The following is a 26,233-nucleotide window of genomic DNA, read 5'->3' on the forward strand; positions in this document are numbered from 1 at the left end:
TTTCAAATGTAGATAAATGCTGTTCTTTTAAACTTTCTATTCATTAAATAAACCTGAACAAAATTATTAGGGTTTACACACAAATATTAATCAGCACAACAGTTTTCAATATTACAGGAATAAATTACATTTTAAAATATATTAAAAAAAAGAAAAGTATTATTTTAAATTGTTTTTTTTTTCTGTATTTTGGTGAGCGTAAGAGGCTTCTTTAAAAACCTTAACAAATTGTACCATCCCCAAACTTTTTTCTTAATCCCTAAAGAAACTTGTCCAGCAACATGTTTTGTTTTATGATTTAATGTTTTGTTTTTTGCTTCTTTACTAGACAGCTAGAGTAGAGAGCAATAGGAAAGAGGACAGAGGAAATAGGATTGTGTTGCAAGCTGTACTCAAACTCCTATCACTCACATAATCACTAAGTAATCATTAGTTTAGTCATGACTTAACCATGCAACACACAGTAATAATAAATCATGAATTTAATTTAATTTATTCATATAGTGATACACAGTTTTGGCTCTGATCACTGGCATCCCACAAACTCCGTGCATCTATGAGCTGAGTCACAGTTAATTTCCTCTCGTCTGATCTAATACTCTCAAGAGTAGCTGTCAGTTCAAGCCAAATAATCAGTTCGAGCTAAATAATGTCAGTTTTAAGCAGACACTGTCATTTATCACAGAACAGTTTAACAGTTGAGATTGTCAGTTTGCAAGGGCCTGTTTTTGTTTGTCTTGTGAGTACAGTTTTGATTAGCTCATTATGGAAATTGGTCGATTCGGTGACATGTTCTTTCTCTTTTCCCCATGTCATTTCTTAGTCAGTGTGTCACACTAATGATAGGACATTTTGCGGGTTGTTGGTTGGCCTATTAATTGCTCACATTTAGGTTTTTGTTGCAAGATACCCCTTATGGCCAGGATTTTATGCAGGATCTTCTCGATTAAGCAAACATAGTTTGCTGCTCTTTTGTTTATTATTAATTCCTGCTTTTTGTTTATTGTTAACAGCGTATGATAATCCATTTTGTTTCCGTGTTGTTAGCTAAAACAAAGCTATAAATGGTGCTCTAGTCACTTCTTTTAAAACATGCTTATATATAGCATGTCTGATTTTTGCATTTAATTGGCAATTTCACTATATTTCTTAGTTATTATGTTCCATTACTTATTTTAGTAGATTGAAAGCTATCCGGAGATGCACTGCTCTCTAGTGAATAACTAAGTGGGCCTATCTATGTAATGTTTATGCTAGTTGGAGAGGGTTGCCGAACATTCGGTGCATCCCTAATACTAAGAAATGTTTCTTGAGCAGCCAGTCAACACATCAAAATGATTTCTCAAGGATCAATATGTGCTAGTTAGCCAGTTTCACGGCTGAAGTTTACAATCTGCTCGTCACCCCACGGAAGAGAGGGGCGGGGTTAGCAGAGCTCATTAGCATTTAATGCAACATGGACTAAAAAACAGGATTTTGACAGGGTAAAAAATGTGTTTTTTACACTAACATGTGGAAAATGGGCATTCGATGGCCCCTTTAAATAAGTGGACCTCAGTGGAAAAAAATAAATCATAAGAATATATGAGTTGACCTCTGGCCTTTGATTTGTATAAATCGAGAAGGAGGCCCACACGCCTCTACGCGAACCTCCTTGCAGAAATCCATTGATTCCAACTAGCACATTAGGCAGATGCTGTAAGCTTAAACTTCTTAGAGGGGTTACGTTTCTTCCCAGCTGTAGCTTATCCACCGCTGTGCTGACTTAGCCGGTTCTTTAATAAAGCACAGCGACAGGCCAATTCATTGCGGTGTCTCAGGAGACTACACCTCATCATCAGAAATGGAGCACACGGCATACCTCATTTACTTGCCCGTCTATTGTAGGTTACCCACGCCCGGCTCATCTAATAATATACCTCTCGGATGTTTTTCAGCCCTCATTTAAATTAAGTCACTCTTTTCCGATTTGCGTCGCTACTGAAAACACAGCTCTGCACTGGTTAGAGTAGCAGTTTGCAGAAATGGTAAGTTTTGGCTACATGTGTTTTGAGCGTGTTTGTGTTTGAAGTAGAGGAGTGTGACTCTTCATGAGAGGGGGAGGGTATGTAGGCTGTGCGTCTGTGTTTGCCTGATGTTTGTTGTGTGGCGCCCACACACATCTCTCGCTCGCATACTGCCTCTTTCGTTAACGTCTGTGGCTTTTATGTGGCTCGTGTTCTTCTGAGGTATCCTGTTTACTTGTGCTAACTGCTGGATGAACATCTATTGATTGAATCGTGGCTCACACCTTGTCTGCTTTACGCTGTGCTCTGAAAATTATACCACACCTTTTCTACTCTATAGAAACAAAAAAACAACATTTCCATTGCGTAAAAAACATACAGTCTGTTGAGTTTGCATGCTATACTCTTGCTTTTCTTGGAATTGTGTTAATTAACACATACTATGTATGTTTGTTTTCTTCCAACGAGACTATTAAAAGTTTGTATTTCTAATATGCCTAATAATTTTTTAGGTATAAACGAGGAGAATAATAGGAGATCGGTCATGTCAAGCAGTCCGATGAGCATCTGCAAAACATATTCACATCTGCTTTAATATCTGCTTATTGATATATCTCAGGGATCCTCAAATCTGGATCATTCCTGCAGAGTTTAGCTCTAACCCTAATCAAACACACCTGAGCATGCATTAGCAGAGTCTTCAAGATCATTAGAAAATCACAGGTAGGTGAGTTTGATCAGGGTTGAGCTAAACTCTGCAGCAGATTGGTCCTCCAGCGAAAGATTTGAGGAACCCTGATATATCTGCAATTCAATTAGAACCAAGTCTGTTTTTTGTTTTGTTTTTTTAAATCAGAGTTCTGTCTGTTCAACAGTAAACATGTTATTTTTGCTTCAAATTAGGACAGTCAGTTTTGCATGAAAGGATATCTGTATGTCTCCGGTACACTTATGGGTTCACATAGGATGTCCGGTCTACACGATTTTTTCAATTGAAATGATCTGTGTGCATGAGTCAGACTCACAATCATTGGTAATTGCATTATGTGTAACTTTTTTTCAGCATAAGGATCACTGTTTTTAGATGCTGTGTCTAGTAGTCCAACTTTTTTTATTTAAAAGAAAAAGTAGGCCTATACCAGGGATGTGCATCAGTGATCGAGTACTCGATTACTCGGCCGTGACAGCGATGATCGATTATGAAAACGATGATTGTGGGGTGGGGGGTGGGGTTCTGATTGGTTATAGCAGCACTTTGGGCGGCACCCTGAGCTCTGATTGTTTAGCTTGCAACAGCATGGGGTTCTAAGTATAGACGTGAGAAGAGAGAGAAGCTTGGCTTCGAAGTCAAGTGATGTCTGGGTTAGCTATACACATCTGATTAATCTAATAGGATTGCGTTGGGATGTTAACATGTATTTACATGCAGCTGAATGCGCTGCATATTACCAATATTTAGTTTCATGCTCAAATGCAATGCCCAATATTGACTGAGTTATTTGAGATGGTCATATTGCTTTTAGATGTTTCTTTTTAAAAAATACCGATCCTATAATAATGCAACAGTGATGTTTTTACTTCGTATGGCTTTGAAAACATGCAGGCAATTTTAGGAATCACTTGATAACGTAGATGAAAATATTGTACAAATCTGCCATAAACATTAATGACATAAGTATTATAATGAGAACTTTATAGAATGTGAAATCTACAGTAAATCCTGTCCTTGCCCGTTTTTCAGCGCGCTGTTTAAAGTGCATCAAGGCGGGAGCGCTCTCTCTCTCTCTCGCGCTATAGCGCGTAACTTAAAGTTCACTGGCATATGCATCCTTTTGTGTAGATACAAGTTGTAATGTTACGTTTATGTTATTTATCTAAGTTATCTGATTAATATCATAGGAAGCGTCAGAACGGGTTTCAGTTTATTGGCATAAAGTCAGCTTCGCCTAAGGCAGCTATTCTTTTTTAGATGCTTCTTTTTTAATAACATTGCTGCATATGTACGTGTTTTAATAGACTTGTTTTCATGTCATATTTTTGTTTTTAACATTCATTTTCGTAACAGCCTTCAGATATTTTCATTATCTCCATTACGGTCATGCCCCGCCCCCCGCACACGGCCCGCCCCCGATTACTCGATTAATCGTTTTTTAAACCTATCGATGATCGAAATAAGAAATTGCCCAAAATGCCCATCCCTAGCCTATTCTTTTATTCAAGAAGGAATTAAATTGATCAAAAGAGACAAAGACATTTATAATATTACTAAATATTTCTGTTTCAAATAAATGGTTTTGAACTTTCAATTAATCAAAGAATCACAATATGTGGACAAAAATATTAAGCAGAGCTACGGTTTTCAACATTAATAATGAGGATTGATTTCTTGAGCATAAGATTGTGAAGGATCATGTGACACTGGAAACTGGAGTATTGGTTGCTGAAAAGCTTTATCACCACAGCTTTAAAATGTATTAATTATTATTTTTAATTGTAATAATATTACAAAATATTATATATTTTAATACATTTTAATAGTTGTTTTATATTTTACAATATTACTGTTTTTACTGTATTTTTTTCAATTGCAGCCTTGGTGAGAATTTCAGAAACATTTAAAAAATGTTCTGCGTAAATAATGTTGTCTATTTTTGCAAGCTGGACGAAAAGTTATTTGCTCTCTGAAGCTGGGTGGGTAACAATGCAAGTCTTTATTGTGGCAGCAAGTGTGGAACAGTCACACGCAGGAGGGACATTATGAAAGTGCTGACCTGATATCACACTCCCAAACAATTGCAGTTGCTCAACCCCCCCATTCTCTTTCGGTCTTTATTTCTGTGCTGCGGAGCAATATTTGAGCCTTTTGGCATTGCCTGCCTTGATGATTTTCCATACAGGCACGTGCCACGGGGTCAGTGGCTTTATAGTGGGCTTTGATGAAGTTACAGTTCAGCTGCTCTGTGAGTCACTGAACTCATGGCGCCTTCCCCCGGAAGTCTGGCCAGCGAATCAGCCCCCCCTTCCCTGCATTCCTCATGTGCCCTCAGTATGCATGCATACCTCACCCTGTGCTCCTGGTCTAGCCCAGTATAAGCCACCCACTCCCCTCAGCCCTAGCCTAGCATGCACCATTATCACCTCCAGCTGTAGAACAGCATGCAGACCACCATCCGAACTTACAAAGAAGACTTTTCTATCCTATTTAAAGTCAGCATGAAATGAAAATCCATCCTATTATGTAAATCCATGTTATTGATCTATATTTTTCATGTATACATTTTTTTTTTAATATATTACAGAGAAACTACAGACTTCTCTCTGGTGACACATGCCAGACTTCACTAAACACATTTCTTCCACATAAACTCTGCCCCTTAATTACAATCAACTGCAAGCTTGCATTCAGATCTGCCAGTGGATCGAACCAAGTCTCCACCCGACATATTTTTCATTCTTTATAATCCATTTCATTATGATGTGAATTACAAATAAAGAAGTATTGAAAAGAAGTTCCATTACATTGCATTTTAAAATTAGACCTTAAATTGATAAAAAAAATATTTAAGTTGGTGGTTATCAATTAAATGATTACTGTATCTGAGATATTTGTTGCTTTTTGTTAAATGCTTTTTTAGTTAAAGCTAGAAGTATTGTCTTCCTTTGGTAAGAAGGCAGAAGAGTTCTTCTCTTTGAATACGAATACATTGATGCATGGATGTTGTAACCACTGGCCTCTTTTATCAAATTAAGTAACAAATTATTCATTTATATTGCTTTTAATGTTAATAAATGAAGCAAGATTTTATTTTAAATGAATATTATATTATATTATATTTGACAAAGTACATATTTGCTATTAATTTATTGCAGATCTCATGAATTATTCATTTAGACGTGTTGAAAAAAGTTGCAAATTTCTTGATGCTCATCTAGAAATGTATTCACTAAATGTGTTTCCATCACACTTTATGTGCATGTCTTCTTACCGAACAAGCTTTTATCTACAAAATTATTATGAAAATACACAATTTAGAAATTTTAATTGCAGTTCAGTGATCATAATAATTTAAATAATTAAATCATAATAGTCTTAAATAAGTTGTAGATTTTTACTTCCTTTAAGATGATGAAATTAAGTCATATTTTAATTTAGAACATGTAGACAAAACTCTTCAAATGAATGATCAATGGCAGATCTCTTAAGCGAATTGTTGGTGAATTCCTCAGGGACATGATATGTTGAACTTTTTTGATGCACAGTTAAGAATTTATTCAGTAAATGTGTTTTCACTGTAGTTAATGCGAATACCATTTTGCTAGACCAACACGTTGTACCTCAAGTGAGCAGATGCTTTTTATTCACATTGCAGAAATTTGAATTGCACTTTGGTGTTTCCACCCATCAAATTTATGCAGTATGCCAAATATGCGGATGGAAACCTATTTTGTGGTGTAGAGTTTTTCTGTTAGCTGTTTACTGTTAAGAGTTCAAACTGTGACGGTAATCCAATGCCACGGTTTCCAGGCTCAGTGATTCTAATAATCCCATTTCCTATGAACAGCTAAAGGCCTTTGTAGAGCAATAAAGGAGAACCTTTCATATTTTTTTTTTGTAAAATAGACTTATTCAAGCACACATGATCCAGTCCAACCAATCTGTATCGTTGTACTGCAGGAGATGTTCTCAGTCTGCTGGTGCCTGGGGTCCAGTCCACGGGGGCAGGCCAGTTGTCAGTGAGCAAGACAGGTTCAGTTTAGACGGCCGAGTTGAGTTCATTAGCGGCGCAGCTGTTGCATAGAAAGCAGGGGGCCGGAGAGCTCCTCAACAGGTGAAGGACGTGTGTCTCACAGCCTGCTTCACGACCCGAGAGCATGTGGCCTACTAGAACCACTTGGCCTAAGAGGACACATGTCAAGTGGGTCTGATAAATGTTGGCATAAGCAACCAAAACATTTAATATTTTTTGTTTTGCAGGACCTGTCCCCAGATTGCACACGTATAGCTCCGGTTGCGGTAACCTCTAAGCTTCAGCAACCAAAACATTCTTTCAGGATTAAGATCTAATTCCTCTGTCAGAATAGAGTAATGTTTGTTGAGAATGAGGAGCGTTTTGATTTAATGTGATCTGTATCAGCCTCCCCGGGTGTTAAAACGGTGTCTGGAGATGAATTGTACAGCTCTCTTCTCGCTTTCTCAAACAGGAGGGCTCTTGAGGACAGTCGGTGCGTAGTGCCATTAGCTCTTATTTATTAGCAGCAGTCTGGTGCTTTAATAGCATTTCTGTTCTCTGTGCGTTGGGAGACCGCTGGCCTAAAACGGTAATGGTGCTGTATTTCTGTCAGGCTGCCAAGCAAAGATCTCATTCTGGTAGTCTTTCTAGAACAACTCACAAGCCTCTTTTTAACTTCCAAAATATTGTAATATTACGTAGCCAGAAAGCTGTGTGAAGGTTTTTTCAATCAGAAAATTCCTCTTTTGTCCTTGGAAAGCCATAGTGGCAGTGGAATTCTGACCGTGTGGGTGGTTAACGTCGAGCTGAAGTAACCATAAAAGAAGGCTGTTTGATTAGATGGGGGTCGAGAGGGTGACTGCTCTCAACCCGCTCACGCTCCTGGCTGATAGTCGTTTTTGACACGGCTGACTCGTTCCACATTCCAAGCATTGAATGACTGTAGTATGCTTGTGTCATGTACTTCCTGGAATCTGAAGTGGTCTGGTAATTAGTGCTGCTTGCTAAGGCAAGCATCAATATTAGTGTTGCTCCTCACCCTGAGTATTAGATTTTGGCGTGGTACTCATCCCACACTGTTTGTTCTATGGATGTTAATGAATATGAATTGCGACTTTCACCGAAGACCATAAAATGTGTCAAAAGATTTAATGAATTGCATTGAAGAGTTAAAATAATAGTTTACCCATAATAGTTTACCCCAAAAATGATGGATTTGATGAATAAAATGACAATACATCCTCACTTTAAAGGGTTAGTTCACCCAAAAATGAAAATTCTGTCATTATTTACTCACCCTCATGTCATTCCAAACCCATAAGACCTTTGTTCATCTTTGGAACACAAATTAAGATATTTTTGATGAAATCCGAGAGCTTTCTGACCCTCCATAGACAGCAATGCAACTGAAACGTTCAAGCCCCAGAAAGCTACTTAGGACATCATTATAATAGTCCATGTGACATCAGTGGTTCAATTGTAATGTTATCAAGCTATGAGAATACTATTTGTGCACAAAGAAAACAAAAATAACAACTTTATTCAACAATTTCTTCTTTTCCGTGTTGCATTCACAAGAGTATCATGACGCATGCGTGTGCATTCCTCTGCTTGTAAACAAGACACAGCTCATCCGTGTTCTACGTCAGAACACCGGCTCCTGTGTCAGCAGCATCACACGCATGCATTGTGGTACTCTTGTGAACATGTGGCGAAGACTGACACAGAAGAGAAGAAATTCTTGGAAGTTATTTTTGTTTTCTTTTGCGCACAAAGTATTCTCGTTGCTTCATAACATTACGGTTGTTCCACTTATCTGGTTGGATGAATTTTGCAGAGCACCCAAGAGTGTCAGCAAAATACATGGAAAAAAATTGGTGCACAATTTACTTGGAAACAATGTCCAATTAGAAATTGATAGTAAATTTCTCAAATAATTACAAAAAAATCACAAGTAAAACATTGAATTAAACATGAAATTGTAAAAAGACAGAAATAGTATTTTCTCGTAAAGCCCGCTCCAATCATTTTTGCTTTATTTCAATTTTGAAAAATCTTTTTTTTTTTACTGTGTAAGTGCGTAATTTTCATTTTTAGGTGAACTTTACCTTTAATACAGGGGCCAGAATATCATGGGCTGTATCCAAAATTGCTTCATACACCCTGATACACTATTCTGTCATTAGTTTAGTCCACTTAAATGGAGTGAATAAAAACAAGTGAGCAATTTTGAACACTGAGTTCAGGAAGGGTTGTGGACACCATTTTTTGCCAAGATGTGGTAATTCATTCAGCACAACTCCCACAGAGAATGGTTTCGGAAACTGCTACAAATTGCTATCCCCACAAATAGGGCACTATATAAAGGTATAGGGGCAAATTCAGACAGCAATAGAGATTTAGGGATGAGACTTGGGCCAGTAGGAAACCACATAGCAACACATTAAAGACTTTCCCTGGCCACTACCCACAACACCTTAGCACTGTCTTTTCGAATCAAGCACTGCTCACAATTTAAAATCTAGTTTCTGTTAGTAAATGTTTCTCAGTATGGTTCACCTGCGAGGAGTAACTTGAGCAAAAGACCACCATATGAAATCCTATATGGCTTTGCTGCTGCTCTAAAGACATCAGATGGAAATGAATGGATGTATGAGCTCATGCATAGGATAGTTTTACTACATTAGTGGAGTCACCAAGTTAACTTGTGATGAATGAGGTCAGATACAGGTACATCTCAAAAAATTTGAATATTGTGAAAAAGTTATTTTTTTTTCTTGTAACTTATTTCAAAAAGTGAAACTTTCATATATTTTAGATTGATTACATGTAAAGTAAAACATTTAAAAAGTTTTTTTGTTTTAATTTTGATGATTAGAGCTTACAGCTCATGAATGTCAAAAATCAGTATCTCAAAATATTAGAATATTTACATTTGAGTTTCAATAAATGACCATCCCTACAGAGTGCTGTATCAAAGCATAATAAATACAAAGTTGACTGGAGGAAGAATTTGGATAGGAAAAGGTGCACAAGCAACAGGGATAACCGCAAGCTTGAGAATACTGTCAAGCAAAGCTGATTCAAACACTTGGGAGAGCTTCACAAGGAGTGGACTGAAGCTTTGCATCAAGAGTCACCACGCTCAGACGTCTTCTGGAAAAGGGTTACCAAGCCACTTCTGAACCAGAGACAACGTCAGAAGCATCTTACCTGGGCTGTAGAGAAAAAGAACTGGACTATTGCTCAGTGGCCCAAAGTCCTCTTTTCAGATGAAAGTACATTTAGCATTTAATTTGGAAATCAAGGTCCCAGAGTCTGGAGGAAGACTGTAGAGGCACAGAATCCATGTTGCTTGAAGTCCAGTGTGAAGTTTCCACAGTCAGTGAGGATTTGGGCTGCCATGTCATCTGCTGGTGTTGGTCCACTGTGTTTTCTGAAGTCCACAGTCAATGCAGCCATCTACCAGGAAATTTTAGAGCACTTCATGCTTCCTTCTGCTGACAAGCTTTATGGAGATGCTGATTTCATTTTCCAGCAGGACTTGGCACCTGCCCACACTGCCAAAGGTACCAAAAGCTGGTTCAATGACCATGGTGTTACTGTGCTTGATTGGCCAGCAAACTCTCCTGACCTGAACCCCATAGAGAATCTATGTGCTATTGTCAAGAGGAAGATGAGAGACACCAGACCCAACAATGCAGATGACCTGAAGGCTGCTATCAAAGCAACCTGGGCTTCCATTACACCTGAGCAGTGCCACAGGCTGATTGCCTCCATGCCACGCTACATTGATACAATAATTCATGCAAAAGTAGGCCCAACCAAGTATTGAGTGCATAGAAATGAACATACTTTTCAGAAGCCTGAAATTTCTGTTTAAAATATCCTTTTTTTTATTGATCTAATATTCAAATTTTCTGAGACATTGAATTTGGGGTTTTCATTAGCTGTAAGCCATAATCATCAAAATATCAAGAAATAAAGGCTTGAATTATTTCACTCTATGTGTACTGAATCTATATAATATGAGTTTCACTTTCTGAAATGAGTGACAAAAAATATTGACCTTTTTCACGATATTCAATTTTTTTTAGATGTACCTGTATTTTAACTGTGGTCCATTACTGATTGGTTTTCTCGGCCAGCCAACTGAATGGTACTCCCCTTCAGTCTGATACACTACTGAAATGAGAATACTGTAGTCCTAGCATTCAGGGTCTGATGCCAGCCGAAACAAAAAAATCTTTTTTTTCCCCCTTCGCTACTACAAAATCAGAGGCCACAGTGGCAGCTAGGGCTGAACGATTTTGGAAAATAATCTAATTGCAAATTTTTTTTTTTTACCAATATTGCGATTGCGATTTAATATGCAATATATTTTTTTTTAAAGCTTTTTATATTCTGTATTATTCAACAAAGACAAGTAATAAATCATTGTATAGTATGCAGTGTTGGGCACATTACTTTAAAAAAGTAAATAATTATATTACTAGTTACTTCTCACAAACAGTAACTGAGTTACATCATTATAAAAGAAACTAATTACCAGGGAAAGTAACTATTGTTACTTTTTTTTAAATGTTCAAATATGTCAAATAACTTGGATGCCCCAATTTTAAATATGTTAAAAGAAATGGTCACTAAATAGAATAAATTATTATTATAAAACATTGTACAGTAATCTACACTATTTTAATGTTTCTGTGGGACAATGTGAGAGACACCTATCAAATTCAATTGATTATTGTAAATAATATCAACCCTCTACTTGGTAATAGAATCTCCACTGGCTTGTAATTTTTTTTAGTTTACTTACCAGACTAATATTAATGATCTGATATACTAATTTATATATAAGCTTATGTTTGGAAAATGGCACAGTTTTTTTTAAATATCTCACTTAGCATCAGTCAGTCAAACGTTATACGATATTATGATAATTTAGCATTAAATGATGATAGAACTTTAGTAATTAGAATAACCATGTATGAATGCATATTTGTCATGCTGACTGAACTTAGGTCTGGTGGTGGTGCTTAAGATATTGTTTGTCATTTAGTGTTTCTATAAAAAAAGGGGGGAAAAAACTACAACTAATACTGATAAGATAAAACTATTACGAATTCTACAACTAATAAGAACAATATAAAATGCACTAAGGATTATTGAGCTGCTGGGTTCATGAATATTAATCAGCTTGTCTGCTTTCGTTCGAACTGATTCGCTGAAATCAAAACAGGGAGGATAATAGGTGAGCGCCAGCCAATGAGATTGCCGTTTGCGCATTAGTCCCACCCACTACCGGAAAACCCGGCAGTTCTTAAAAGCTGAAGAATTCCAGAGGAACTGATGCAAGATATGTAAGACCGCAAACTGCGGACTTGGCAACATAGCGTGCCAAGTTGATGCGTCCTCTGAAGACTGCTTAGATGTGTTCGACTTGAAGCAGCGCAGCTAGACCGATCGCTGTGTGTCATCAAATACTGCGAGAGCTATAAGAGAGCGGACGTCTCCTTATGCTTTTTCTTGCCGTACTTTGATGTCATACACCGATCGATATTCAAGTCGAACACACCTCTTTACTCTCGCGTGTCACGTGACAGAGTGTAATCGCCGCCTCTGCGGTTGAAAAATCTATTTTTTTCTTATCACGATATTATCGCAAATGCAATTAATCGCTCAGCCCTAGTGGCAGCCTAGCAAAATTAGAGGCTCAACTCTGGATCTGGAGCTCACAGGGAGGCTAAGAGTGTTTCTTTTTGATATGTGATGCTGTGCTTCTGCTTGTTTTGGTGTGATTTAGAACAAAGCCAACCATGCAGGTGACAAGGAAGTGTGTTACACAACTGGAAACCAGTTCCCCAAATTGCGGTAAAATATAGGCCATGATGCAGAGTGGTCAGCCGCTGATTAAAAGCCAGTTGCGTGAAATTAGCTCTTTGAGTGTGTTGAGTGGGGCGGTTGCTGGTCGTGTGTCTTTATAGGACCTCCTGGAAAGTTTAAACAGAGCGTTTAGATCATGCTGATCTTTTGCAACATGTTTGAAGGCCTAAACTGTTGGTCAGCTCTCTCAGTCTCTCGGTTCTTTTAAACTCTGCAGGGATGCTCCTCTTGTTGGCAAGGCCATCAACAGGCTCCATTGAACTATTTCAGGTTTATGAAGCTCCGCTTCAAAAACTATTCACAGGTGTCCTCACTACACACACATCTCTGATGGTTTGGACTTCCCCATGGTCTATGTGGTTTTGTGTGATTTTAATGTGAGTTCATACTTTTTAACGAGACACCTGTAGATTCCTTCACCCACAGATGGAGGTTTTCATGCCTCACCAGCTGCTCTGAGGACTCCAGGGGTTTCAGATGATTTGCTCAGACCACTGCTGGGAATGATCCATGACCGTGCTAGAATCCTTGATTACATATGGAAATAAAGAGTTGTGTGTCGTCTTCTTGATTCTGCAGCTTTTAGCCTCCAGCTGCAGTTCATGAGATGAGAACATGGATGGAAATACATTTGCTTATCTAAAGAAAATTATGTCAACAGGAAATTTAGTGTGTCCCACAAGTTTCAGATGAGTGTCAGCCCATTTACAAAAGATGTAAGCAGTAAGAATTTAATTCCTGAATTTGAATTAAATTTTGGATGCAGAATTGCAGACCCCTCTCCTGTGGCTCCATGGGATTGTAAAGTTTCCATCAGATGTTCACTTTAGAATCTTGGAGGAAGTAGTTAAGTTTCTTTTTACCTGTGTGTTTCAGATATTTCTATTTAGACCAGGTGTGTCAAACTCAGTTCCTGGAGGGCTGCACCCCTGCAGAGTTTAGTTCCAACCCTGCTTCAACACACAAACCATGTAGTTTTCAAATAAGCCTGAAGGACTTGATTAACTGGATCAGGTGTGTTTAATTTGGGTTGCATCTAAACGCTGCAGGGCTCCAGCCCTCCAGGAACTGGGTTTGACACCCCTGATTTAGACATACTCCTCCTTTGGTGTACTGTTTTTGCATATGCAGTTGAGTAAATTCATCTCATTTCAAATTTCACTTCAACTTCCTGTGAGGTGAAACCACTTCAATTCAAATTCCAGCTTAAAAAAAATCGAATGAGCCATTTTTTCAGTTCTGAATCTTGCACATCCTTGATGTGATGCACTACATCATTATTTAAAGCACTGGCTAGAAACATTGCAATCCCCTGCGTTCTTTCAACAATTACTCCCTATACCAGGGGTGCCCAAACTCTGTCCTGGAGGGCCGGTGTCCTGCAGATTTTAGCTCCAACCCCAATTAAACACACCTGAAGCAGCTAATCAAGCTCTTACTAGGCATACTAGAACCTTCCTAGCAGGTGTGTTGAGGCAAGCAGGACACCGGCCCTCCAGGACCGAGTTTGGGCACCCCTGCCCTATACGCGCCTTGTTCTTATTCATATTGTTATTATTGAATGAAATTTTTGGTTGTTGCATGAGCTCATGGGAAAAATAGGCGTTTCCCCAGGAAATGGAGGTTCTTTTGTGTGCTAGTCTGTCTGTACTGAACAAGAGGGAAATGGAGGCCCTGATCTCACGGTGTGGACACCAGCACTACGCAGTTCATCTGCTTCATCTTAACCTTCCCATCACAGCTATTGGCCTGTGATTACTGACAGCTGGCAAAGGCCAAGCTCGTCTACTAGCTTGTGTAGAGGTCAGCCGTGTGAAGACCTCTGAAAGTCGAGAGGTCGTCATGGTAAAATGTTGAATAAGTAGATTGTTGGTTACATGTTGCTCAGCGTGATTGATATGCTTGACTGGTGTACAGGAGAGCGATACAAACATGGTCAGTGGCTTCAGGGAATCGTTAAAAACTTAGCATAACTGCAATTTGTCACATGTCCCTGACCTTCATGTCTCTACCATCCTATTTTTCATCATGATTATCTACAAGACAAGAGTTCTTCCTGTAGCAAATGGTCTCAGACTGTAAGCTGGCACTGTCTGCAGCAGTCAGCTGCACTGTGATAAATTAATTCCAGGATGAATCTGTCCCTTCTTCTCTCATTGAGTCCTAGAGCCCATAAAAATGAAAACCAGTTGGCATTGAGTTTCAAGTTTATTTGTATAGCATTTATTTTACAATACAAATTGTTGCAAAGCAGCTCTACAGGAAATTAAGTTTCCACAATATATTTATATATTGCAGAACCTTAATATATTTAACTTATGGCAAAATTTGGTAATTCTGTATGTTGTCTGAGCTTTGGCATCCTCTGAGGTCCTCTGAGGGGTTGGCATCATCTTTTCTCAGGTGTTCGGTCATCTCAGATCATTTAAGGGTTGTAATTCTTAGTTACCACGGGATGTTAATCATGATGTTATTGAGAAACAAATAGAGACATAATTAGCGTAGCTGCTGTTCCATCTAAGAAAAAAATATTTGTTCAACCTAAGCTAAAGAATAATAATAATGTACATTTGATCAGATATAACTGCAGTACAAGATTATAAGATGCATTATGTGAATGCTTTGCTAAAGAGATGTGTATTTAATCTAGATTTAAACAGAGAAAGTGTATCTGAACCCCGAACATTATCAGGAAGGCTATTCCAGAGTTTGGGAGCCAAATGTGAAAAAGCTCTACCTCCTTTAGTGGACTTTGCTATCCTAGGTACTACCAAAAGTCCAGAGTTTTGCGACCTTAGGGCATTTATTGGCATTTTTATTTAATTGTAACCTTCCCAGTAGGGCTGGGCGATATGACGATATTATGGTATATCGACGATGTCTCGTAAGTATCGCGATGTCGATGTCAACAGTCAGGTAACAGACGATTATCGACATTATCAGGAAAAAAAATGACAAGTGATAAACTTGTAGGTTGCAAAAAATATTTTACACAGCCCCATAGTCACCATACAGGTCTTTTTGCATGCAAGAATTAAATCATTTAGTAGGAGGGTTGGGAATCGAAAAGCTATTCCAATTTATGAAATCAGATCAGATGGAAGGTCAGGAACCGAATTACCTGTTATAAAATTAAATTTCGATTCTGCTTCTCGATTTCTGTATGCGCATTTATTGTGATTTCAAAAGATTCAACTACAAGAAGACAAAGAAATAGAACTCGCTTCTGCACTCGGGCGCTGTTTTTCGTGCTGCACGCACGCACGCGCACACACATACACACACACACACACACACACACACACGCCGCCTCTTATATACACGAACACTGGACTCAGCTCTCTTTCGCGCATTCTTACACATTTGAATGGACAAATACACACAGAATGATATCAAAATATCTCATAAATACAATCGGTTATGTCTTAAGTGAACTTAAAGAGTTGAGAAAGAATACAAGGGTGCATTGGATCCATGCATTGACAGCAGCCGCAGCCGCCAGTCATTAATGTTAATCAAAGAACAAAAGAAAAGAAAATCCCTCACTGATCTTGACTGAATCACTTTTGTAACCTCGGTTTATATTTTATTTGTCGTTTTTCAGCGCTGACTACCATAATGGCAGCGTGCATCTGTGTATGCGATTTTGGAGATGCGTTCCAATCCTATTTATCCTCATTTAGGGTATAGACCTATTCTATTTTGATCTGCAGTTTAATAAAAGTTAAACAGAAAAAAGAAAAATAGTAGCACTGCATGTGTTTCTGAATATTTATTTAAACGATGTATAACGATGAAAAACCACAAACATGACGGTTATAATTAAAATACGCAAATTCCTTCACAACGCACATTTTTACAGATTTTTTTAAACGGTGTATACAGTATAATTAAGCTGAGATATAGCACTTTAAATTCTTAATTCATTTGCAACAAAACTATAAAGTTTTGTTGCAAACAGATTAAGGCATTATAGTTCTAGCCTAGGCCTATCTCAGCATGCACGCGCTCGGAGTTTCGGCAGCCCAACACTGAAAATTATATTGTGGGCATTGTATTTTGAATAATAAAACAAAAATTATAAAATTTAAAATACAAAAATGAAATTAAAAAATTACCCCGCTTCTAAATAAAAAGTAGTTATTTTTATTTCGTTAAAAACGGGCCAAAAGAGACCTCTGAACTACACTCAAAAAAAAAAGTTGTTGAATGAACTTAAAAAAACTATGGTAAACTTTTCCACGAAATTTAATTACATTTTTCCAACAAAATCTAATTAGTTTGAAATTATTTGCTGTAATCTCGTATAAACTTAAATTCCTTCAGTGAAGACTACAAAAAAAATTTTTTGTCATTCCTACTAAAAAATAATTCATTGAATGAACTCAATTTAATTAAGGGCAGGATTTCCATCCAATAAATATGTGTAGCCCCAACTCATAAAAAACTAATTCATGCCATGAAATGTTATTGAGTTAGGCCAACTCAATATGATCACATATAGTTTAAATGAAAGTGATACATTGATTAAGTTTAACTATAATCAGGCAGAAATCCTTCTACACCATTAAATTATTGCTGAATTTATTGAATTTTCGGCATTATCCAACTTGCTAGGCATTACTAAACATGGTATTGGTGCATCTGTGGTATGCCCATACTCATTTTCCAATCATTTACACAACTTTACTTCATGTACGCATTAGCAGGTCCTCAACCCAAGCACATGCTCTACACTTTACCACAATGGTAACCCCCCAAAAACACTAACATACCAGAAACTCTTTTAAATACAAACATAAAAGAGCAGTAAACATTAACAAGTCTCACAATGTTATCATCTTAATAAAAATGCCTGAAATAACATTTTATTTCAAGATTTACTCTCCTTATCCAGCCGTGCAAAGCATGATGGGAAGGGGAAATCCACTTCCTAGTTACAAAAGTAAAATAATTTATGTTCCTTCAAATTGAAAATATTGAGTTGAGTCAAAACGCAACTGTTTCAAGTCAGTTTAGCACAATGCAATTGTATAAATGGGAAACCTAACATAATTGTGTTAAATGAAAATTATTTTTTTAAATAAACTGAACAGTGTTGGAAAATAATTTTTTTGAGTGTAGGCTACCGGAAAAGAAAAAAAACCCTCAACGTTTTTGCTCAGAATTCGTTTTTAATCCCTGCATGATTTTAGTCATATATGATAAATATCAAACAGCATACGTTATAGCTTGACTACAAGTTTTAAAACAACGCAACAATTGTTGTATTCAAGGACATTATACTTACCATCATGAAATGTCTACACAGTGCCAAAAAGAAAGAGAGACATCGGAAAATAGGCATATTTTATTCAAGATATTAAATTAATGAATGAATGGAGGCATTTATTAATGACATCAACATGCATTTATCATGTCCAACTTCACCATGATGAACTTAAAATTGGGTTCTATTATTTTTCCTCAACAGTTCTCCTCAAAAAACAAAATTCTTTTCAAACTTGATAAGAACAAAATGGAAATTATTAGCAACACCAATATAACAGTAAAGCAATGTTTTCTGTTAGTTTAAACACAAACTATGAAAAAGTAAAAACGAAACTTTAATGTGGCAATAATTAAGACCAAACTGAACTGAACTGTGTTTATGGTGCATGTCGGCAATGTTGTCTCGGCTGGGGCGGGGCGTGGTGGAGGTGGAGGTGGAGCTTGGGTAGACGATATTATCGGATATCGCGATATTTTTTACGGCGATTATCGATAATATATTTTTGACATATCGCCCAGCCCTACTTCCCAGAAGTAGCTCCATCTCATGGGAGTGTGTTTCTCAAATGTACTGTTGAATTGAGCTGTATTGAATGGAAAACTAGATGGAAATCCTGCATTGGTGTGTAATACAGGAGTCTTAAGTTGAACAGTCAATGCAGTGGAGGAATAAAACCATGTAATCTCCTTTTACTGTAATTTTTTCTTAATCTTAATTTTATTTTAATATTCTATATTATATCATTTTATAGTCTCTATATTCTAACTAAGAAGTAACATTTGTTATAACTAACTTTTTTTAAACAAAGTAATTTCGATGGGATATTTGCCTCCTTATCAGTTTGTGATTGTAAACAGCTGAGCGAAAAAAATCTAAAATGTCCATTTAACCCTACACTATATTTCAAGTTTTGTGTCACCACACACAGTATAGGGCTTTTCACACTGCACTTAACCCCAGGTTATTGTTCTTTTAACTCTGGGTTTAAGGAACGTTTCACGCTTCAGAGCAGGTTTAGCACCATTATACCCAGGGTTTAGGAATGTACAGCGTGAAACGTCAGCATATGAATACCCAGGGTTAATTGTTAACCTCGGGTAAAACGTGAAGCTAGATAACCCAGGGTTAAGTATTTCAATTGTGAAAAGACCTTATATTGACTTAATATTTTCTACTCCTAGCATATAGGGGCACTTTGGATGGATGAATGTAAAGGAAAGTGGTTCTGTTAAGGCCTGGCATGATGCCCTCGAGCTGGATGTAATTCTGGCTGCATAACGGAAGCCTGGCTTTAATTAAAGAAGCAGCGCTCGGAGCAGGGTCTCCTTGATTCTGACTCTGAGCCATACACTTTTCATCTAAATACACACTCCGTTACTCCACATACTCGCATACATAGCTGTACACACACACACACACACACACATGCAGTGGGAAACCTAGATTGGTATATGTTTTTGCCCACCAAGGTTACATTTATTTGATCAAAATTAAAAACAGTAATATATAATTACAATTGAAGATGAATTGTTTCATTATTTTCAATCATATCCACTAATGTTGCTCATTAGATACACTTGTATGGTTTGTATGGAGTTCTGCCAGTTTACATCATGTGAATGTACGGAATGTGATTCATATCTCAAATGTGTCAGATGGATCAATGTGTGGAGGCGTCTTTGGTTAGGAAGTGGGTGAATAGTGAAGTGGGAGTGTAGCTTGGTGTGCACCCACACATTTTTTTTTATGTTTGCATTTTTATTGTCAAAGACAGTTACAGACACTTACAGTTACAGTTTCTTCTATTGCTGTATTGCTCTAAGACTACAAACACCCCAGTCTAACTGCTGTTCTTTGCATTGGCTCTGACCTTTTTTTTCTGGGAAAACAAGCGCTTACTGTTTAAAGGTATGAATTCACTGGGTGGATAGAGAATGAGTATGTAAGTGTATCTAATGAATGAATGGAGGGATAGGTGGGTGTTGAAAAGCAGAAAGAAAGAGTAGTGACTGAACTGGAAAGGAGTGTCCTTGTGTGCGGTGGGAGGGTGGGCGGAACGGGAATATCTCTTTTGTGAAATCATCACCACCCAGAGGACTGTACTTTGCTGGCTGCTGGCCCTGTAGGTGGAGTTTCCTTCCTTTAGGTCAAACGTTGGAGGTGTCCTGTTGGTTTCGACTCACTGGGTTGGGCCTTTTCCTCTCCTCTCCCAGAATGCTTTACGTCAGGTGGCTCAGATCACCCTTTATGGCAGCCTAGAGTTGTATGACATGGTTGGAAACTCTGGCTAGCAGTCTTTAATTGGTATACCTTGGCGTGGAGAGCATTTATAGAGCATTCAGGGAGTTTGGAGGCCCCCTAAAAACGACTGATGACTGAAATGTTTATATCAGGGATCTCCTGCACTGGTACAGAGTGACTCTTTTTCACACGACAACAACATCTCGGCTGAATGGATTGGGCTACACTCTTAAAAATAAAAGCTTTTTTTTGCATATTTCAGTGATGTCATTGAAGAACCCTTTTGGTTTACCCAAAGAACATTTCAGTGATTGGTTCTTAAAGGAACAGTTTCTTCTTTGAAAAACTCTTTTTCCACTTTAAAGAAACTTCTGCACAATGGAAAGGTTCCATGTATCGTAAATGTTCTTCATGAAACCATAGATGCAAATAAAGAACCTTTATTTTTAAGAGTGTAGATTTGTTGAAGAGAAGAGCTGTGATTTGCATTTAGGATGGTTGTTTCTAAGAACAAACACTCTCTGTGGGAGAGTTTGTGTGAGGGCCAAAGCAGATGGACCCCCCACTGTTAGAGTTAGCCATTAGTTCTGGTCATTCATACGTCTGATGAAGGTCAACTGGGACGTGCTGTCACACAGAACGAAGGTAGGACAGGTGGGCATCGGGTCGGCGATGTGTACACTTGGGCATTACTAAACAGCTACCCACAGCTATTGTTTGACTTTTAAATGCAGGCTTTGTTCAACCACAGACCCTCTACACCTGCCCTACAACCAAAGCAGACTATGTGTTTTGGTTTACTTAGCTATTCTTTGGCTACAATATTGTCCATAGATGTTAATTAAATAAGACAGCCTTCTTTTGGTGGCGATCAAGGGACATACAAAAAAAAAAATAGTAAAGTAAATGTGTTTTTTATATACTGTGCATTTTATTCTGAAAATAATAGGCCTATGCAATTTTACTCTAAAAGTTTTTCTTGTAATGGTATGTATTTTCTTTACTTTACTTTTACTTTTGTCATTTAGCAGACGCTTTTGTCCAAAGCGACTTACAAATAAGAAAAAGTAACTAAAACTAAAAAGTTACAACTCTATAAATACTATCTACCCACATATTTAAGAAAATAAAGAAATTAAATAAAATTAACACATGCATATAACAACAACATTTCAATAATAAACATATCAATGAAAAAATTAAATAAAAAGCTACTACTATCCCTTGCCGGTGTCCCTGCCCGGTGGAGTCGCACGGTAGAGTCGATGGTCTTTACACTCTTTGGTCTTCACACTAAGAGGGCTTCACACGACGACTGCCGCGACCGCTGCCGCGGTATAATAACCTTTTTTATACCAATCCAACAAATGATCATTTCAATTCAGCTGGACCCACTTTCCTGTTTATCAACTACAAATGGCCAAGCAAGTGCACACACTGACAAGATACACGATACAGTACGAGACCAAACGCGATTTCAGCAACTCTCATCCTAGTAAACAAAATAAGCGTTTCCTAGCAACGGCAAATGCGCTAAACACTGAGACAAGTAAATACACTTACGAGCTGATTTTAAACTTCCGCTGATAGACTGCTTCTCTTAAAGACCACTTCATTACACTGCCTTCTGCTGGCGCTTGAACCCACTTTCCTGTTTATCAACTACAAATGGCCAAGCAAGTGCACACACTGACAAGATACACGATACTTCTTGTATATTTGGGTATTTTGAGCTAATGTTGCAGATTACAAATGTAATAAATTAGGAATGTACTGATATTAAAATTCTGGAAAATGTTTATAAAAATATAATAGAAAACATTAAAAGAAAATATTTATTTTTATATGCATATGTAAGTTTATGTTATGTCCTAATTTAACTATACTACCGTTCAAATTTTGATGGCATTATTTTTTAAAAAGAAATTAATTTATTCAGCAAGGATGCATTAAAATTAAAGAAAAAAAATCTGCAAAATATCACAACATAAAAAAGTATCAGATTCATAATATTTAAGCAGCACACCTGTTTTCAACATTGATAATAATATGAAATGCTTCTTGAGCACCAGATCAGTTTATTATAATTATTTCTGAAGCTTTATATTCAGAGCTTAAAATATTTGTTGTGTTCGTTGGAATTAGCAGCAGGTATATTCTCTCTGCCTGTCCATCTGTCTTGCTCTCTCTCACCTCATTCTGCCTCTATCCCTACTGCGACGAGTGAGCGTCTACTGCATATGCAGCACTGCTGATGAATTATTGAACAGTGGAAAGTGGACGTGATGGAGTCTTGCACACAGTGCATACAGAGGAGCCACTGTGAGAAAGGATGACTGATGTCAAGAAAAAAAGAGCGAGGGTTTACAGACTACTTTGTCAACGCACAAACGCTAACATGCATGCTTCATTTGCTCACTTTCAGAAATGTTTGCAAATGTACTTTGCCTGCGCTTTAAAAATAGCAGTATGTTGCAAATAATCCGATTCTGTTTAAAGCTTTGGTCACACTTTATAGGTGGCCTTAACTACTATGTGTAAAAAATTATATATTTTTTTCTGCTTGTTTTAAGTGGTCAGTTAATTTTTTTAAAGAAGTGAATACTTTTATTCAGCAAGGATGCATTAAATTGAATTAATTTTGAACTGTCTGTTTAACAAAGTATCCTGAAAAATCCGAATAAATAAATAAATGTATCACTTTTAGTATTAGGTATTAGATTGAACAAAATTGATCATAAATGTTTCTTGTGCACCAAATCAGTTAAAATAATTTTGGAAGGATCTTGTGACACTGAAGGCTGCAGTAATGCTACTGAAAATTCAGTTTTGCCATCACAGAAATAACAATGTATAAAAATTGTAATAATGTTTCACAATATTACTCTTTTCATGGTATTTTTAATCAAATAAATGCAGCCATGGTGAGTACCAAAAGCTTTCAAAAAAAAAAAAAAACTTACTGGCCCCAAAAAAGTGGTAGTGTGTAAGTAACACCAGACAAAAGCTTGGGCACACTTTATCATTCTTAACTTTTACTGTTTTATACTTTTTAGAATAACATTAAAGTCATTAAAACTTTAAAATGTGAATTACATGTGAATTCTGAATTATAATTATGCAAAAAAAAAATTTTTCAAAAAAAGTCATATTAACAAATATTTTAAACATTTACTGTAAACAGCTTGTGAGCTTTTATAGAGCATAAGAAATATTTAACTGGTACTGGTTTTCCATTGTAGGCTATTGAAGGCTTTTATTCCATCCTTAGTGAATGGTTGATGCAGAAAAGAGAACAAAGTTTAACCCTACTCTCATTTTTGGAGTGCTTCTCGTTTCGTTGCTAAAAACGGTTTACTCAACCAGTGGTTACAGGAACATCAATAAGTCAAACTCACAATAGGAAGCTACTGCTTAGGTATTGTGTGTTTGTGTGTGCGCATGAGCATGTGTTCAGTTGACACAGAGACATGCCTGAACATAACGTTCAGCTGTCGTTACTTAAACAGCCTCCTGGGAGGAGAGGCACACAAAACATGGGAAAAATGTCTCCTTAGAACTCCCCCTTCTCCTACAAACTGATACCGTGTTCAGATTAGCATAGAAACATAGCCTGTGAAAACGGAAAAGTTTGCGATTAATTAACAGTAATTATCAACCCCAAACGGAGGGCCACTCAGACAATGTTGACATGAAGTCAGTGCATGTTTTGACCATAAACACAAGTGTAGACCTCTTCTTTTTTTTTTTTTTCAGAAGAGAGATGGAACATTTTTTTCTGTTGTGTTATGAGTCTAAGCCCTCTTTTCCGCTTTCAAAACAAATGCTCTTTATGCATGTAGATCCCTCAAAGCTGAAGTAAATTATGTTTTTTATGATGTTTGTGTTCCTTAAAAAGGAAACTGGTGTGAGACAGGCTGGTTAACATCACATCTAATGATCTAAAATGAATTCAAGTGAGCTTTAGATACAAACAAGCAAATATTTTATAGACTAGAATGCTAATTTCTTGGTAAAAATTGAGTCTAAGAATTGACATTTCTAAATAAAAGTCTTTTAGCTGCTTCATCAAATGCCATGTTTATTCATCTCCACCATCCGTCAAACCACATGCACAGGATTCTGGGATTTTATAAACTGTTAAGGAGACATCGATTGAATCAAAATCCAAAGAGATTAAAGCATTTTAGTAGACAGGATGTCTCATATGTTGAAAATAAATATGTCTCGATGCCTTTCTCAACTCCTTATACAGCATTTTTTTTAAATCTGATGCAATATTGACCGTTCTTATGTTCATATTCTATCTCTTTTTTGTTTAGTCATACTTCGTCACTGACTATGACCCTACGATTGAAGACTCCTACACAAAGCAGTGTGTGATTGACGAGAGGCCTGCGCGGCTGGACAGTAAGTATGCCGCTGATGGATGAAGGAGTCTGATTGTCAAACAAATCACACAGGATGTAGGGAAACAACATACTGCTAACCGGCAGCAAAGATGAAGCACTTTATGATTTGATAATACATCATAGAGATCAGATAAATTACAGAGGAACTGGTGCATTTTGTTATTATTCTATGCATACTTGTGCAGGTGGGGTTATAATAAATGCACTGTAATATCACTTTGGACAAAAGCATCTACTAAATGACTAGCCTACTTACTCCAGCATACATATACATGGCTGGTAAAAAAAACTATTGAAATACTTTAAATTTAAACATTTTTTCTAGGCGAAAAATTGCATGACATAAAGGGATAGTTCACCCCAAAATGAAAATTCTGTCATTGATTACTAATTACTCACCCTCATTCAGAACATAAATTAAGATATTTATGATGTAATCCAAGAGCTTTCTGACCTTGCATAGACAGCAATGCAAGTACCACGTTCAAGGCCCAGAAATGTAGTAACGACATCATTAAAATTGTCCATGTGACATCAGTGGTTCAACCAAAAACACAAATGGAGCCTGTGATTACAAGCATTACTCAAGAAGGGAGCCAAATTCTGTCACGTGTTCAAACTGACATTATTCAATCTGCCGTTTGAGTCACACCCGTTAGTAAATACACTTATTAATCCTAACCGTTGCCATTGATACACGACATAACTCCTGTTAGGCCTATAAATGAAGAAATCTGAATATAATACAAAATAATCATTTAATTTAGATTCTAATCAAACCCATAGTGCTCATGTGCTGTCTGTGGGTGACTAACATGGCTGTTCTGTGTTTGTTAGTCCTGGATACAGCAGGACAGGAAGAGTTCGGAGCCATGAGAGAACAATACATGAGGACAGGGGAGGGCTTCCTTCTCGTCTTCTCTGTCACTGACCGGGGAAGGTGAGCAACGTTCCACTCACGTTTTCGCTCAACTTTCTCTCTTTCTTCCCCTTTCCCCTACATTGTCTGTCTCAGTTTCACTTTCATTCCATTTTTGTCATTCCGGTTGTAATAATGTCCCTCCCCCCTGCACTCATTTACATTTTCTGTAACTGTAAATTTAGAAGCGTGCTAATTTACGCCCCAGGTTTTGTCTTGGTGAAACCCAGCACATGCAAATAAGCAGATCTCACACACGTTGCAGTGTGTGTCCTCGAGGAATGAGGAGTGTGATCAGCCAGTTTGTGCCCTCTTTGAGTCTTTCCCACTTTGTGTTTATGCAGCAAACAGTCTTTCCTTCCTGCATTTACATTACCCCACTCGGAGCCGATGACACAGGCCTCTCTGAACACACTCTCTCGCAATCTCTCCAGAGTCCATGACAAGCATTTCCTCCTCCAGCATGACATTTAGACGACTCGTACTGTTAGAATCAACAGAGACCTCATATCAGTGTCCTTCCCTCTCCAGCTTACACACACTGTTCACCGTGATACAGCTTCTAGCCATCTTACAGCATTACTGGAAAGTTTATAGCAACGGCATGAGAACCGAGTGACCTTGTGTCATCCTGTATACTGTAATGCAGTTCTGCGGCCCAAAACAGAGATAGCTGTTCATCAGCTGGAAGGGTGGGCTTGCATTCCTTTTAGGTTTTGTAGAGAGGTGGAGATCTGCTTTGTGGGTGTATGTGTGTCCTTTCATTT

The 26,233-nt window shown here is 37.5% G+C and overlaps 1 protein-coding gene across 1 annotated transcript in view; it reads left to right on the plus strand.

The window, feature by feature from the left end:
- The window catches only part of LOC306848438 (ras-related protein R-Ras2-like), a 38,676-nt gene that overhangs the window by 6,724 nt on the left and 5,719 nt on the right, over positions 1-26,233 (plus strand). The window contains exons 2-3 of the mRNA XM_079382985.1: positions 24,458-24,545; positions 25,385-25,487. Coding sequence (XP_079239111.1) covers positions 24,458-24,545; positions 25,385-25,487 — 191 coding nt within the window. The remainder of the gene's footprint in view (positions 1-24,457; positions 24,546-25,384; positions 25,488-26,233) is intronic.

This window comes from Barbus barbus (assembly GCF_936440315.1).
Source record: "Barbus barbus genome assembly, chromosome: 1".
NCBI classification, from domain to species: Eukaryota; Metazoa; Chordata; class Actinopteri; order Cypriniformes; family Cyprinidae; genus Barbus; species Barbus barbus.